General features: G+C 33.3%; 1 protein-coding gene across 6 annotated transcripts in view; it reads right to left on the reverse strand.

Annotated features, from left to right (window-relative positions):
* Positions 1 to 3,538: 3,538 nt before the first annotated feature.
* CNOT2 (CCR4-NOT transcription complex subunit 2) overlaps positions 3,539 to 18,367 on the reverse strand; it is a 118,890-nt gene continuing 104,061 nt past the window's right edge. For all 6 annotated transcript variants that reach the window (XM_041754524.1, XM_041754527.1, XM_041754525.1 and 3 more), the window contains 7 exons: positions 18,011 to 18,131; positions 17,763 to 17,919; positions 15,020 to 15,081; positions 14,881 to 14,930; positions 12,906 to 13,006; positions 10,948 to 11,092; positions 3,539 to 4,704 (listed from right to left, as the gene is read on the reverse strand). In XM_041754524.1, the coding sequence (XP_041610458.1) occupies positions 4,618 to 4,704; positions 10,948 to 11,092; positions 12,906 to 13,006; positions 14,881 to 14,930; positions 15,020 to 15,081; positions 17,763 to 17,919; positions 18,011 to 18,131 (723 nt within the window). In that variant the 3' untranslated portion in view covers positions 3,539 to 4,617. The remainder of the gene's footprint in view (positions 4,705 to 10,947; positions 11,093 to 12,905; positions 13,007 to 14,880; positions 14,931 to 15,019; positions 15,082 to 17,762; positions 17,920 to 18,010; positions 18,132 to 18,367) is intronic.

Consider the following 18,367-nt stretch of genomic DNA (forward strand, 5'->3'; position numbering starts at 1 on the left):
TAGCAATTGATAGTCATCCAGTTTCTGCTTGAATGTTTTTGTTGATGGAACCCTCACTTCATGTAACAGCACTGTGACACTGACTGCACCTTGATATACAGAACCAAAATGTGTCTCATCCAACTTCCACCTGCTGGCTTGATACTTGCCGGCCTTCCTATATTTGAAGACCGTGGTCACGTCTCCCTTTATTGGTCCATTAATCTTCTCTTCTCCGAGGTCTATATCTCATCAACTATAAGATGTACATTCTTTCCATGCATGACATCTTTCAAACTGGTATGCATTTTCGTAATTCATGGTTTATCAGTTTAATCGAGCTGTTTTCTTCCTCAGTGGTACGTGTAGGTTGTACCTAATGGCTGGCAGTTAGGTTTGCTAAAATACTCATTATCCCACTTGAACATTGTCAGTGAACAGGAACATTCGAGGTAATCCAGTTCAACTCCTTACCTTATGCACTGTCCGGGTCCGTCTCTCCTTAGTTATGTTCTGAGGTTGAATCTAATGCATTATAAAGCAACTCCTTTCAAATCTTAATTACCTCAGTTTTAAAACAGCACTGAAATCTTTTTGTTTGGTACTAGTTGTTCTTCAAACCCGCAAACGAATCTTTCACAACTCTCGAATTTGATACCCTAGACAGATACCGTATTTCTAGTTTATTCTCTTTTAATGCTAATCTTTCTGACTTCCGGGTTTGGGGCGGCAGGGGTGGGGTGGGGTGGGGTGTATATTTTAAATGTAACGTAAGATGAGGATACTAAAACCTACCTTATGATGCTATGCTAAAGACAGGACACAATGATGCATGTAAAACACTTGGTATAGCTTGGCAGCTAGCAGGCACACTAAACCCTTTTCTTCTGCCTTCCCCAGTCAGGGCAGCTCTTGAAATACAGGAGACTTCCTACCTTGTTCTGAGCACTATACTTTTAATGTAGCAGAAAATTTTATCAGTATTTTGGGCAATAGTTACAATTTGCATTGATCGACATATGAGCCACTCTTAAGACATGTTACATTCCACCATCCTTTATTCTTTTAGCAACCAAAGTGGGAAAGCAATGATCTGGACTCGGTGTATCCTATTTGATGCAACTCAACACACAAAATTACTGGGTTAGATTTAGATCCCAATTTTGACGTGCACTGTTTATGCGCTTCATCTCCTAGATCTGTCATGTATTCACAATATGATCCAATTCACTGCCCATGCTAGTGGCAAGGAAAGAGCTTTCTGATGTGCCGTTAGAACCTAGCTTTCAAAAACGCATTGAGATAAGAGTCTGGCTTATTATCCACAGACTGTCTTAATGGAACCAATTAGCAGGTATTCCTAGGTCTTATTTTTAGCTACACAAACTATGGTTAAGGGAACATTAAATATGGAAATCTGTTTTCTGCACGTGCACATTTAGGTTTTTAATAATCTTCTGCAAAATTGATGCTCGTAAGCAAATTTGAAGTTAAATGTGCCCTTCTTTGCAGGTGCGCTCAGATGCTCTGTATTTTACAAGCACTGGGTGTAACAGAATGGAAGATCCGTTTTTTGAATGAAGGATTCAGAGGAAGGATCAACTAGGGAAAGGGTAGAGTGGGAAAAATTTGAAAGTTAATTGAAAATGCTTTAAAAAGAATTTTGAAAATGAAATTACAGCAAAAAAATTGTAAATTATTTCAAAGCCCAATGCTTTAATTTGTACATTTTATTTTCAAATTGAAATATCAATTTATACCATTCAGTCAACATGTATTTATTAAGCACCTACGGTGTACCAAGTTCAGTGGCAAAAAGGAAAAGACCAGTTAAGTGGTTGGCTTTATATTATACTGTAAGAATTCAAATAAACTTCTCAGTTCTTAAAAATTTTTTATATCTAAGGAAAACTTTGTGCAGTGAAAAAAAAATCCCTGAAAATGGAGTTTTATCATATAAATTATAGTATCACCACAAGAAGCATAGAATATATATTTGAAACTGGGTGAAAGGATTTTCTTTTGCAACTAAATAACTTTTTACCCCCAGAGCCAATTATAGTATAATCACAAAAATTACTTAACAACGTACACATCGATGTCACTAGTTATATAGGGAAAATTTAACAGAATTAAACTTAAGAGAGAAAATGTGAAATATTAGTTCAGGTCAACTTCTATACATGTATAACCACAAGTTATAAAACCAAAGAATATAACAGTGTGTTATATTAAAGAGTTTAATATAGTACTTTAAAGATTTCAAATAGACTTTTAAAACTTGGATTTGAAGTCAAGAGCATGGTAATTTCGGATATTAACAAGTTATAAAAAACTGGTTTACATGCAAGAGTTTTCTCATTTTGATGATTCAGGGTAAAAAGAACTTAGAAACTGCAAGAGTGTGCACTTAAAACTTTCTAAGTGGCCGTTAAACAAACAACTAGAGTTAAGACAACAAACCACCTCATAGGAACGCTCTTGGATTTTTTTGAGTCATTCACAAAAGTACCAATCATGATCATGGTGACACTTTATACTGTATGTTTGTATTCATAAAAATAAAGATCTCTTCCCTTTCCTTTTAAACTGTTTGATGGTTTTGTAGGAAAAGTTACACTTTACAAAGTCAATTATTGTGAAAAAATGTAATGCTTTTTTTTTTTTTTTTAAAGAAATCAATGTCTAGGATTTGATTCTGGTTTGTGTCAAATATGTGAGAAGGTTTTGTGCACAAGGTATTAAAACTACAATTATATAAGTGCCATCTTTCTTATAGAGGAGATGCTTTGGTTTAAATCTGAAAGGTTAAAAAAATCCTGATATTTTTATGTCAGTTTCTCCATTATCTCAAAATACATAGAAAAAGGTAAATCTTAAAGTTATTTCATATTCCTGATACACAAACACAGCAATGTCATACATGTTTCATTTTCAAACATGATTTGGTAAATGTCAACAAACTTTCACTCTTCATAGAAAAATAGGTTAAAAATGAAAATTTAGAAAATCAAAACTCACTGCCTTTTTTACTATCTCTAGTGTTCGTAGCTTCAGTCTTTAGACATTTTTAAATACAGTATTTGCCATTAGATGAAAAAGTATCCATCAACTTGTAAATATGAAATATCCAGGCCAGCAAACCAGAGGTAAAGTCTACCCTCATCCCTGCTTTTGGCTTACCTTGAGTATTACTTCTTAAAGATAAATCCCAAAGGTTTATCAAGTTTTGTCTCATAAATTTCTCACAAACATATTTTGACTGGGTTCCATGAGTGTTCAGGAAGTTTTATTTCTAATGCAGCCATAATTATTAAAAATTAGTTTCTCTTTTGACTCAGTTAATAACTAAAAATGCACCTGCATTTTTAATCTACAAGTAAAATGATGTATGGTTCCATCAAACTACTTGTCAAAAGCTGAAAAAAAAGACTAAGTTTTAAATTATATAATCACACCATTTCATTTAGATGCTTTTTAAAACTTGAGGGTCTTAGGGGGTCTATTTTTCATGTTGCAGAAATAATTTCACAATTTCAAATCAAAGTCAACACTGCAGTGAGGAGAGCTTTTCTACTTTATTACAAAGAGAAGAAGCCTTTATGTGGTCAGAAAATACAAGATTGATCTTTTTTTTTTTTCTCTTCCTATGAAACGCTGCTGTTCAAACAGCCAGAGTGAATTGTCTCAGTTCACTTCTTTAAGTCCCATCACATTCACTTGGGTATGGATGTCCTTGGCTGCTGAAAATCTGGCCCTTTAGTGCACAGGGCGACAAAGTCCCCTGACCAGCAGTTCCAGAATGTCCCATTTTCATATATTGCATCCATGCACACCTCCTAAAAATGAGGTACAGCAGGGCAAACATTTTCCAAAATAGATGTCATATATATAATATATACACATTCGTACATACATACCTTTATTCATGTGATGTCCAAAAATTTAAAAAAAATGTACACATTTATTACAAAATCGTAACAAAGACTGGACAGTGTTTTGCTCATTCTGGAAAGATGAAGCTCAGTAATAACACAACCCTGGAAACCATCCAGAGATTGTGGCAATATCTTTCTTCTAAACAGTCAGATATTCTTGCGTTAAGCTTGGCGAAACTGCCTTTCAAAAACAGAAGGGGAAGTAAAATGAAGGAAGCAGACCTTGCTCATCTTTCCAAATGAAATACGAGAAGGATCTTCACATAAAAATGCACAAACATTTGTTATTTTATTACCAATAGTGCTACAATGAACAATGCAAATTTTGTGGTCTAATTCTGTTGAGTCTTTTGTGGGTTTTCTTTTTTACATTTTAGAAACTAAATGGTAAACTTCTGTCAGTGTACTTGCTTGTCTTTACAGACCCAAGTCTGTCTGCTGGCAAAAAAGAAAATAAATGAAAAAAATTCAGACCCTGCTTGAACTAGAGAAAAACAAATTACAAATTTAGTTGTTGGGCAGCACATAATTAGTAAGGCAGGACCTCAAATGGTGACCCTTTGCATAAGCCAATTGCCAGATCCTCAAGGAATTAAAACCAGGGTGCCTGAGCCACATCAGTTCTGCAGTTATGTTGAGTATTGTGCTGAGACAGCCATACCCCAAGAAAAGGGAAGTCTTTTTTTTTTTTTTTTTTTTTTTAGAAGGCTTGCTGAGCAGGGTTGTAGTTGAAGGTGGATGGCAGGTGAGGCCGTTCTTCTAATTTGTCGTATTCCAGATGAAACTCCTATAAAACCAAATTTAAGAATTTAGATGATTTCCTCTCCCTCAGAGGGATCTCAGATTTTTGTCAAAACATATTTTACTAGATGAACAAAATACCTACATGTATGAGAATGAACATAAACACAGATGCACCAACTTCTTTCCTTCTAACTAAAATACAGCTTGAAGAAAAGTTATGTGCTGTAGCTTCTAGCTAATAAATGCAAAAATACAGATTTTCTGTGTAAAAGACTACTCATGAACATCTACTTTATAACCATTGAAACTAGGCACTTTTTTGCTCAAAAGTGAAAGTCTGAGCAGCAATTACTATATTGTTAATAAAAAGCACTGTAATAAAAATTACAGGATACTTAAAAGCCAACCTTCAATGATGTAAAAAAATAAATTCCTTTTCCCCAAAATATTTTTTCCAATTTGTAATTATTACACCTACCTTTTAAAAATAAAGCAAACATATAAGACTGTGCTAACCTTATTAAATCTGGAGAATACAATGAACTTATAACTCCCACATCTCCAGACTTCCCAATCTACAACACTGAAAAGATATAACTGCCACTCAAAATAGACAGATGTGCTGTAAGCACATCTGAACACTATACAGCTCATTTTAATTAAACTTTCAAAATACATGAACTTCATAAGAGTCTTAAAACTTAAGAACGGTGAAGTAATTTCTTCATGAGGAAACTTAAGATCAAGAGAGATGCAGAAGATAATTCTGCATTTTAAAGAAACAAAAAACTGGGACGCCTGGGGTGGGCTCAGCGGTTGAGCGTCTGCCTTTGGCTCAGGGCATGACTCCGGGGGTCCCGGGATCGAGTCCCACATCAGGCTCCCTGCATGGAGCCTGCTTCTCCCTCTGCCTGGGTCTCTGCCTCTCTGTGTCTCTCATGAATAAATAAATAAAATCTTAAAAAAAAAAAAAAGGAAACATACCTTTGCAAATTCAAAAAGCAAGAGGTTCTAAAATCACTAATTCTATAATTTGAATTCAATTATAGTACAAACTAAATCAATCCCGTTTAAAAATTTATGAACCTCAATATATACTATGTATTTTAAAAAGCCAACCAGGAGTTAGCACTATGGGCTAACATATTTTGCCATGTCTATCTTGTTTCAAATGGATTCTAAAATGGATAGTCCCCCCACCACACAAAAAATAAATAAAATGGATAGTCCCAGTATTAAAATGAAAACTTAAGAAAAAAAAAACTTAGGTCATAATGATTAAATTTTAAGATCTAAAACCAAGTCTTTAAAATTTAAGAATATTACAATTGAAAACCTAGTTAAGAGGTGCCCAAACTAGAGACACAGCTAATTTTATTCTCATCTTTCTGATGACTCTGTAAAATAAGTATCAGTATCTTCATTTTGCACCTGAAGAAGTGAGGCTCCTAAGTAACCTGCTCAAATCATTCCGTAAATGGAAGATCAAGGATTAGGATGATCCTGACCTTTGTGGCACCAAAGCCCATGACTTTCTGGTGTTAACACATTATTTTTAATAGTTCTAGTGCAAGACCCAAATAAATTTACTTCATTACATCCCTTATGCAGAAATGTTCAAAAACTTTAGTTCTGACAAATGTTCTTAAATAAGGGACACTATAATGACCTTAATCTAAAAAGGTTTACTTTATAGGACAGAGTTAACTAAGGCACATGGGTTACGTGCTCATCATTAAAACTAACTCTAGAATCACCATCACCCAGCTAATGCACTGTGTAGGCACCACTCTCTCTCTTCCTACCCTTAAGTTTTAGAAACAATTTATTGTCTGGCTTAAGAATATCAAAATGAAAAAAAAAAAAAAAGTATCAAAATGAGTGAAGAAAATATTGTTATATTACTCTTTAGAAATTAAAATTGGCAATTTAGAAATCAAAATATGTGTAGTTGCAGGGGGAAATGTCTATTTGTAACTGTAACAAATCATAGGCCCCACTAGGTTACATAAATCCTGTTCAGTTATCCTGTCTGTATTATACATTGGTGAACTACACAGTATTATAAGAATTTAAACTAGAGTAATCTGACCAATGCACATATTTTTCACCCCTAGGAAGGTCAGTTTAAACCTAGGGAGCATAATAAATATCTTAGTATAATTTAAAAGCTCATATATCAGAGATTCAGAAATTAAGTTAAATTCTGTCTTCTTTTTTCATCTTTGTTTTGGTTTTCTACGTGTTTCTATTCTTTTTAAAATATATGAATCTTAACAGTATATACTGGTATCTCTTTCTCTAGCTTTTTGATTATTGGTAACACCTCTTGTACACTTTCGTTATATGTACACACACAACCTCTGTATAATCAGTAGGGACAAAAAAAGGTGAAAAAGAGCTTTAGATACTTCTTAAAAACCACTCTTAAATCTGAGTTTTTCTATTAATCATATTAGGCTAAACATTTTCAAAAGGTCACTATAAGAACTGAAATACATGTACTGGATTCAGATGATCAAATGAAATTTTTACAAAAACATTAATGTCATCACTGACTGAATGACAGAGAAATATACACTGGAGGAATATTTTCTCAAATTCTAAAAAATGCTGTCTTTCTCTTTAAGATTAATCCTCCAAATTTTAGGAAGTTGCCAACTATCTTATACTTACTAGAAATAATTTTTACTGCCTTGAAGAAAAGTACATATTATTGATTAAAGTATAAACACTAATGTGTATCTAATGGGGAAAAAAATCACATTTCCATCCACCTGTGATATTATAAAAAATTCTAAGCATTAATAGAAATCCTATTCACTGCTGGATCCACAAGGTAAAGTCAGGCTGAAAGAATTCTTCAATTTTTAAGTCTTTAGTATGAGAAAGTTATTGATCATAGAATAGCTTCCATCACCTGAAGATTCTGTGGATGAAATTATTTTAAAAATTCTACACTTAATTAAGAGTACATGTACAACCTGAATGACCACTATTTTTAAATTAGTGAGATACTGAGTAATTCTAAATTACATAGAGTAGACCACATAGCCTGCTGACAAGACTAAAAGGGGAGAATAAACAATGTCAAAACTTTTATGTATACATTACTGACATACACACTTTAAATGAGGGCAGCCTGGGTGGCTCAGTGGTTTAGTGCGGCCTTCGGCCCAGAGCCTGATCCTGAGGACCCGGGATCGAGTCCCATGTCGGGCTTACCTGGAGCCTGCTTCTCCCTCTGCCTGTGTCTCTGCCTCTCTGTCTCTGTGTCTCTCATGAATAAATAAAATCTTTAAAAAAAAAAAAACCCACTATAAATGAATAATGGGGTAGATCCTAATTTTTAGGGGTAAAAAATACTTCCAATTTAAATCATTGAATTTCTAATAATTCTTAAATTCTCTGAAAATATTAAGTATTTGCAAAACAGAGAAAAAACTCCTATAAGACACTGTGAAATGGAGACCTAATTACATTCTAGATCAGGTCAATACTTTTCAAAGACAAAATGATAACATCAAGCTATTACTTATAATACTAATTCAGACTGCACGCTTCTTACAATAAGTTGAAGTTATTTAATAATTCATGTTCTTTACCTGTGAGTAGTAAACCACACCCATTTTACAGGTAGAAACTCTGAGGTTAACTTGGGATATGGCCTTTTAAGGGATTATCTGTAGTTTGATAAACTCTGTTAATACATTATAAATTGAACTTAATTCCTAAACAATTTCTGAGAAAACATGAAAACATCTTTAAAACAAACAAAAAACCAGAAGCCATTGGGAAAAGTTTATTCTGTGAATACAACTTAAAAGTTTTAAGTTCATGAATCTGTATTTTAATATAACAAAGAAGTGAGCTCCGTATAATGCTTAAACCGATAATCTTGTGTGCTTTCATTGTTAGGAAATTATTTTGATGAAAAGTGTCAGTACCAGTGGCCAGCAATTACTTCAAGAGAGATTTCTTAAAGAAACAGTTTTATGGTATTTCTCAAATTTTATTTTCCAACTTCAGAGCTAAAAATTATAAAGGTAAAGGTTAAGAAGACAAAAGTTCAACTATATAGATCATCAGATAAATCTGGGTAAAATTACTTTATATACGCACACTACATATTTACACACCTGTGCGCATACACACATGCTTTTCTTTAAAATGACATTTACTTGACTGGGGAATTCTTTTGATGGAAAAGTAAAACAGGCCTATTAATGTTTAAGTTGCTTCTGAATATTTAATTTTGTGGGAAAACTTTTTTTCACATAGGAAGATCTGTCATATATATTGAACTAAAAGTTAACTAAAGTGATACATCAATCTACTCCAAACATCCATTCATTTTTGCATATAGAAGTCTGGAATAACTTAAAGTGATATTGAGCAAAAAGCTTCACAGAGAATGGAGAAAACTTCAGTTATTTACTAACGGACTCTTTTCCCCTCCAAAGATACATTTTTCTTTCCTGTATACTCAACTGACTGAGAAGTTCTCCAAGTACGGCTCCAAAGACGAGCTAAATCATTGGCATCACTTAGGAACTTGTTAGAAATGGAAATCCTCAGGTCCCATCATAGACTTATTAAATCATAAACAATAGAGGTATGACTCAACAACCTGTTTTTTTTAATAAAGCTGACAGGTAATTCTGATGAAGCTAAAGTTTGAGAACCACTGACCTGACCTAACAACAGTTATAATTTTTCCATCTTTGAAGAGTAATTAGCTGTAATAACAACCATAAAAACAGCAACAAACTACCACAACTAGTCCCATGTATAAAATACCCGATATGTACAAATCACTGTGCTCAGTGTGTGTGCACACGTGCAAATGTGTGTGTGGGTGTATAAAATCTCATTTAATCTTCATGACAATCTAGAAGCAAATATGATTTCAACTGAAAAGAGAAGGAAACAGGCATGGAAAAGAAACTTGCACATGGTCAAAGCATAAACAGCCAAAACAGGAGTTAAATTCATATCTATGATACAAAAGTTATTGCTTTCTACTACACTATACATCTTAACAGGTAACACACAATGTGTCTTGTGCTATTTGAAATGGAAGTAATTATTTCTACTTAAAAGGTGAGATCGTGGATCTACCTTTTGAAATCAAGATGTGTATTAATTGTTAAAATAACTTGAATACAGTATTGTAGTATATGGACTTGGTTTCAGATGGACAGACATTTACCACTGACACCCAAAAATAGTAATAAAAAAAGATTTAACCTCTTGTATGTGCCTGGTCTGGTGTTTTTAGTTGGGCTCATGTTTTTCTATCTTTTTTCAAGTTTTCCATGAAATCTTGTGATATAAAACATCTTTGTGATAAATATCTGGTAAGCATTTCAGACTGTCTTGTTAAAAATTTTCCCACATTAGTGAAGTTAATTCAAAAGATAAAAAAAAAAAAAAAGGCCCAAGCCAACAGCTAAAGAATCATCCAATGAACTACGAAGAACTAGTTTTCTTCTATTTAAATTTATTGAGAACAAATAAAACTACCTCTTTAGTTTTTAATCCTAAGGATCCTCAATGGAAAAGGCATTCAGAGAAATCCTGGAGTAATGAAATGACAATACTTGTTACATTCTCTACTAGGTAGACTAAATGTATACATAAAATACTACATACAAATGTGAAATATGTTATGACACTGATGAAAATTTCGCAGATGGGTCTTTGTTAGGTGTTTTTGTAAGGAAAAGTTGCAAACCAAAACATAAACAGCAACTTTTCCACAGCCCGCCTCCCTCCAATATTCAGCTTAGTAGTCATAGGAACAATCATGGTTACTACTTAGAATTTTCTTTCGTTATATCACTTGCAAATAAAAAGCATTTTTCTTGCAATGAGGCAAGTATTATAAAAGACCTATTTGTTATGTTTATATACCAGTTTTAGAAAAATCTCCTACTTGCTTAAAATAATATAAGAATACATGACTGGGATGGCAAGAGGGTGATCTTTATTTTACAACTGAATTGACATAAAAATATTTCAAATGTTACCAAGGCTTGTGAAAAATTACAAAATTTCTTACCAAGTTCAATCATTTTCCTAACTATGGGTGAAATGAGTTGTTTCCATATACTCTCCTAGAGTTTAAATCAAGCCAAGGAAGTGAAGACAAAAAACTCATTAGCAAGTATCTGGCACATTATTGGGATGGATGTATTAGTAAATATAAACAGATAAAAGAGGATACTTCTTTTTAAAATCTAGATTTACACATTTACACATTTGCACATGGAAAAAAATATACCTTAGCTACTTTCCTCCAGTTAAGACAGTCAAAGAAGTAATATGTTCCCCTCTCATACGTATTGGTTTTCATTGTCGGCTCCATGCCTGGTGCCCTGGTAATCCATACTCGTTCTTCTTTGTGGTATCTCCAATCACGGTTAAAACTTCAATTTTTAAGAGAAAAAGACAATTAATTTTTCCTGTGGCTCACATCAAACATATTCTACATTTTAAAAAAATTTTCTCAGAAAATAATTATACATAAAACATAAATATAGGTGCTTTTTACCCTGACTTTTATTGTTATTAAATACAACTCTAGTGAAATACAGGAAAATACTTTCTTATTTGTCCAGAAACCACACTTGTTACTTAATACATACATCTTTATTTAACTGAAGAGACTTTTTTATGCAAACATAACGAGATATTAAAAGCTCTATGAGCAATGTGATAAAAAACCTAGGCAGACCAAATAAGGATACATTGTGTTCCAGAAATTTCACTCCTTTCTCATTCTTAACATTCAATAGAAATTGATATAATCTATTAAAACAAAAACACCAACTATTTCTATTATTTTATAAGAACAAAATCAGTCTTTTTATCTATTTAAATTCATATAATTTTGTAACTATGTTGAAAATACAATATCCATTTTAAAAATTCTTAATGAATGTATTACTTTTAAGTTTTAATCAAATCTCATTGATCCTAAATTCTCAAAAGCCAAAGGATATCCATTAGAATTCATGCAAGAATCAACGAGGATTTATATCACTTGTAAATTGGGGAAGTAACATCCAAAGGAGGTAAATGCACCAGAAAAAACATCTCTGGGAGCCCAAACCTCCATGTAAACAAATACCTTCCTACTAACACAGTGAGGTAATTTTTAGGCATAAATAAGATATGAGACAGAACTGCCGGTATGGGATCGATGAATGACTAAATGAATTTATTTACTTATAAATAAATTAAAAAGAACAGGTAACAATTGCTATGTTACAAAAAAATGTAAGGGAAAACATGGGAGAAAACAAATTCTCAATAGAGAAATAAACAGTTTATCATCAACACAGTGAATTTTACATAAAAGCATCGGATCCAAGTCCATCTACAGAAATGTTATTAGGAATATCATAAAATACTTAAATCTATAAAAAGTAGGTCTCTCATTCATAACATCATAAATTTTCTTTTTGTAAGCTCTATGTCCACCCTGGGGCTTGCACTCATGACTCCAAGATCAAGAGTCACATGCTCTACCGACTAAGCTAGTCAGGTGCCCCATAACATCATAAATTTTTAAGAACAATTTACTTTACTATAAGCATGATTAATAAAATAGTCTATGGCAACAAAATATATTACCAATTGGACAAATGAGCAATGACAAAAATTTATTCTTAGAGCATCAGGTAAAAGCAGAAATGCTCAGGAATAAAACATATCCAATGGACCAACTTCTTAACGCTAATATTTAAGTTGGCCAAAGGCTTCTGATAAGGGATGTGGACTTCATCAACACTTCAAAATACGTAAGATGTATGCAGTGCCTTGCCCATAGAATACTCAATAGATGTTCAATAAATGATGAAATTCACCATCATTAACATGTAATTCCACAAGAAGATGAGCCACAGTTATGAACCATATCTTATACTTAACATATTTATAAAAATTAGATTCACCAAATTCATGAGTCAATTCCGTCTTCTTACAAATTTAGGATTATTAAATCTGAAGTAATTCTTTTTACGTATACAGTGACCATTAACCATAATAGTATCAACTTTCAATCTAAATTAACTTTATTTTTCTGTTGTAAAAACAAACAACAAACTATTCCTTGATGGAAATATTTCTGCTTTAAGAACAAAAGATAAAAACTATCACCATCATTTAAAAGAAAAGCTTTCAGAATAAACAATATCCACTGTAATACAAAAGTGTTTAAAAATACTTTGAACATACAGCTCTACTGCAGCTAAAAGTTGTAATACGTCTCCTCCATTCATGTAATAGAGATAGAAGAGCAGGTCTTCTCCATATCGGCCAAGTTTTATTGCAGCCAGCTGGAAAAGAGAAATCAATTATTCTGAAGTGTAAAATAAGTTTGACAATCCCAACACATTGCTACCACTGAAGTACAAGTAAAAAGATAAACAGAAACTCTTCTTTGTAGCAGGTAACTGTTATTACATGATTCTGCAGGTAGTTATGCTTTTAAGGAAGGGTTTTACCATTTAAATAACTGAGGTCATTTAACAATTATTTCTGGTACATCTATTTTATGTACTAATAGAATAAAAAGCTATATAAAAACTTCTAACCAAGACCAAATGTTGGTTTACTCGAGGTCTTACTAATACCCAACATGGTAGTTAGTAATAGTGGAACCAGTGCTCAGAGATGCAGGACTTATATTCAAGTTCCGGTTCTATTACTTACAAATATGTCCAAGTTATTTAATGTCTCTGAACTTCCATATAAAATGCAGAAATGAGACCTATAAGGTTGCTAAGAACGTAAATGAAATTGATAACGTCTGTAGAGGAATGTACCTTACCTGATACATAGAAAACTTGTAAGAAATGTTATTGAATTTATAGCTGACAGGGATTCACAAACCGTTTGTTTATGTATTTTAGCAAATCAGAGACGGTAAGTACAAAAATCATAAAGAGCTAGCTCTTTATTTTGTTTAAATTGATGACTACAAGATGACTGCCTTACGTCCTTCCAAAAAGCAGAATCATTAACTGCCAACCAAACTACAGCACATTGAGTTTAATAGTCTTGAAGTCTTATATTAGGATAAACCTTCATTTAAAAGCTCACCAAAATGAAAACACTTTTTTCTCTTTGCCTGATTCTATATCTAAATGTTTATTTAACCATTATACAATCTCAGAATATACTTTTTCTCTCCAGTCATATGATACCCTTTCAAGCAGCAGTTCTGAGGGTGACAAATTCTCCTAAATCGGTTTTTCTTAAATTGCCCTAAGTAAGAAAAGGTTCTGGGACCTTCAGGTAATTGGAGCAAAAAACCCTACGGGGGAGATGGCAGAAAAATCATACAGTCCACAAAAGAAAAAATTAGTTCTATCTCATACTTCTTGTCTTCCATCTACTTAAGTATTAAAAGACATTGAGAAATATCTCTTTACTTGCCTGTCCACAAAATCAACAACCATTTGACCACACAACTGGATGGTACAGACACAGAACACCATCACTTTAATATATATTTTATATGTAAAATACATTTCAGATTTATTCATAAACATATAATACATATTGTTACACATATTAATATACATATGTATAACATGTAATTTTAAATAAATTATATCCTTCCACAAGGCCAAAATCTAGGGATACAATTTCTAACAGAAATGAACACTGAGTTCTTCCCTATAAACAAAAGTATTTACCATTTTCTTTTTTAGAGTAAAAAAATTTTTAAATTGCAATCTGATAATAGTTACTTTAGAACTAGAATTTTAGGTAAGAAGCCAAATGTCATAGTTTTTAAATATATAGTTCTATTGAAAACACTGTAATATTTGTAAAAAAAAAGTATTTTATTGATAAGGGTATGAAAGAAAATATCGGAAGGAAATTTACCAAATTTTCCAAAACTGTTTATTCCCATCAACCATGGTTATACCATTATTAATAATAACTCTAAGAAATATTTTACCGTCCTACCATTGTTTTGTTTTTAAACCATATTTTTAAAATATAAGCCAGGATCTTATCAAAATATTTAAGATTAACAAAAATAGAAATAAAATTGTTTTATACAATTGAATGGACACATGAAAGCCACCCCTGAGACCACTAATTATTCCAAAAAAATTTATGCCATCTGAACTGAAAAACAGTGCCTGAAAAATAGATACATTCATGCTGACTGAGGAGAATAATAAACTACACTCACCTTATCCCTAATGTGAATGTTCGTTAAGTACTCTGATGGAACATGGAAGTCTGGATAATAAAATGAAAAAAGCCTTATTAACTGATTCTCAGTTAAAAACATATTTTTAAAAGGTCTGAACACAAAGAAATTTTCCTACCTATGTCTTGAGGTCGACAAGGTGAAGATGCCCAGGGTGATGCAAATTTGGGGTAGAGATTTCTGAATAAGAGAGAGAGAGAAAAAAAAAAAAAAAACAAAACTCTGAAGTCCGAGTATAGAGAAAAAAATTCCTATTTTTATTTCAGGAAATCAGGAAAAACAATGACTTTAGAAGTAAAATGAGCATCTTTTTCTAATTTCTTTTCACGTGTTTACTATGACTTACACAGGAAAAATGAAGCAAGGTTAACTAGGTTATACACATATATTGTATACATCTCTCTGACAGTGAGCGGGACATGAAGAAGGAGCTGCAGCTGATCCCCGAGCAGCTGCGCCACCTGGGCAATGACATCAAGCAGGTCACCATGAAGAAGGATTACCAGCAGCGCAAGATGCAGAAGGTTCTGAGCCCTTCTCATATACACATATATTGTATATATCCTGTTACAAACTATATATATAAGTGTATATATATTTACATATATATTTAACTTCAATGCAGAATGCTTTAAATTCATTAATAACATGGCCCTAAGTAAAATTACTTTCCCATTTATATGGCCAGGAAAAAAAAGTCAGTAATTATTAAAAGCAAAAGTTCAAATTCATCAAATATTTACTAAGTGCCTATTATATGCCTGACACTGTTCTAGGTGCTTGGGATGCATCAGTAAACAAAATGAAGGTAACTGACAACATGTACCTTATTTTCTGATTGAACATGATAGGTAAGAGAGAGGTAGATGAAATAATTTGAATAAATAACATTCTATGTTGGTGGAGGGGCAGGGACAGGAGATTAGCTGCATTAAATAAAGTAGTCAGGTTAAGTCTCATTTAGAAGATGAGATCTGAACAAAGATTTGAAAGATATGAGGGAGTTAGCCATACTAATTATCTGGCAAAAGACTATTATAGGCAGGGGCAACTGTTAAGTAAGGCAGAAACAGGACGGACATGTCTGAAGTATAGCAGGAAGGCCAGAAGCTGGAACAGTGAACTGAACAAAGGGAGAAGCTGTTGAGGTGGGGGTAGGAGATCATGCCTGTAGAGATGAACAGGCCCATAAAGATTTTAGGTTTTTTATCATAATGAAACCACAAACCCTCACTGAGCATTGAGCAGAGGATCACCTATTCAAAAAGGACTGTCCTGACTCATAAATAAAGAAGAGACTGTGAGGGACACAGAGAGAACCAGGCACATCTGGTGATTGGCTAATGGAGTAACCCAGACAAGAGAGGACAGCGATTCAAACCAGCGTGGCAACCATTAAAAGCAGGGAGACGTATGGAGCAATGCACTCACTATGTCAACCTGCTCACAGGTCAAGGAGGATAAGTTTCTACAAGTGACTACTGAATTTAATAACATTAAAACAGAGAAATTTTAGTGAAGTGGTGAGGCAAAATCCAACTGAAATGGATTTAACAGAGAATGGGAGAAGACAAATGGGAGATTCAAAGATGGCTTTTTTGTAGAGTTTTGCTCTTCACGAAAGAAGAATAAAGAAATAAGAGCAGTAAATCACAGAAGATAAAGAGAGCACATTCTTAACATAAAGGAAGTAATAGCACCATTTGTGTGTTGATGGAAATGATCCAACAAAAATATAAAAAACTGTTTGAGCCATGCCCTTGAGTTTTCAAGAGATGTTTTATGTAGAAAGCATGGATCAACTATAAAGATAAGCTAAGGTGGGTGCAGACAGTGGTAGACAGATGTGGTGGCAGGACTAAGTTGACATTCTCTTCTGATTATTTTCATCCTTCTTAGTCAAGTAGAAATAAAAATGCAAGGTCTTAATTCTACACCTGAAACTAATATTACACTGATATCTAACTGGAATTTAAATAAAAACTTTGGGGGTAGGAGAAAAAAAAGCAAGGTCTTCATTTGAGAGTAAGGAGGGGTGGTGGTGGAATTAGATGTTTGAAGAGATTCAGTGTGAGAGTTGCATAGGAGAACAAAAGAATGCCAGTATGAGTGGCGGAATTAACGGCCACTTTTGAGGTTCCTGGCCATGAATGTAAAGTGAGACCAGGCAGTGAAGCTGGGTTTTTTTTCTCTAGCCATGCTCAGTAGCCGAGGTAAAAAATGGAAGTCAGAGTATAACCTCGGTTGTAGTTTCTGCCATGCAATCATGACAAAGAGCAAGAGAGGGGCAAAGTAGCCAAAGGTGTATATAACTAAGCAATTATGAGTGACCACAGAATTTAACTGGGTACAAAGGAAGTGAGTTCTGAGGGAAAGAGAAGGATGTTGAGGAATAGTGAAAAGGTAGAAGAATCAAGGGACTGAAGATCCCAAGGAGTCAAATGATTATAGGAGCCAGAACAAGAGAAGGATGGAAAACAGGAAGTGGCAAGGGAGCATAGACAAAATTACAGTGAAACTGAAGTTACTGATTATGGCAAAGTCAAATGATGACTAAATCGTTGAGTAGCTAAGATATGGTGGAAGGTAAGATTTTTGGAGGTAAGAAACTCAAGGAGTTATGATTTCAGGATTTTGGAAGGATCATACATATGTATTATGAAACTGCCAAAAAGAAATGATATTGTCAAGTGATAGTGATCCAGAAGCTAACGTGAGAGGAAATGACCCAAAGAGTCAAAATATAACAGCAACAATGAGTGACTGCAGGTGATACAATCTGACCACATGAAATTAAAAACTAGAAATCTGCAAGTAATTATTATATACACATGTGGAAGAAAAGGGAAAAAAAAACTTACTCAGGAGAGTTCAGATTGAGGCCTAATGTTGTTAAGTCACTTCCTAACGCAAGATGTACCATTCCTGGGTCCGTCTCTGCTGCCCTGATAAACGTTAACAGGCCAATCATTCCAAATTGGTCCGTCACCATCCCTTGAGGAATGTTAGTAACCCGACCTGGATAAGAAGAGCATAGGAATTTTATCTTTAAGGAAAAAGCAAAGAAATGAATTCTATAATATCTTTGACATATTTTACAGAGTCCCACCATCAGGTAACACCTGGATCCCTTTTTTCTGCTGGTTATTATTTTGTGTTGTTGAACTTTTATCTCCAGGAAATTTGGGTCCATCTGTACTTGAAGTTGTCTTGCCAGATGTATTCAAATTCTAATATGAAAAAAATTAAATGTGACATTAAAATTTGTTAAGTGTAAAAAATTTCAAGTTCACATTAGTTACCTTTCTATTCATTCTTTATATTTAAATTGGTAGTAAATTATTACCTGTTTTTCAAGTTCTACATGAAATTTTATGTTTCCACAACTGTCCCATCGTTTATGAATAAATCCTGTATTTAAAATTTTTGAGTATTTAAAGGACAAGAAATATATGGAAAATATTCT

The sequence above is a fragment of the Vulpes lagopus genome, chromosome 5 (assembly GCF_018345385.1).
Source record: "Vulpes lagopus strain Blue_001 chromosome 5, ASM1834538v1, whole genome shotgun sequence".
NCBI lineage: Eukaryota > Metazoa > Chordata > Mammalia > Carnivora > Canidae > Vulpes > Vulpes lagopus.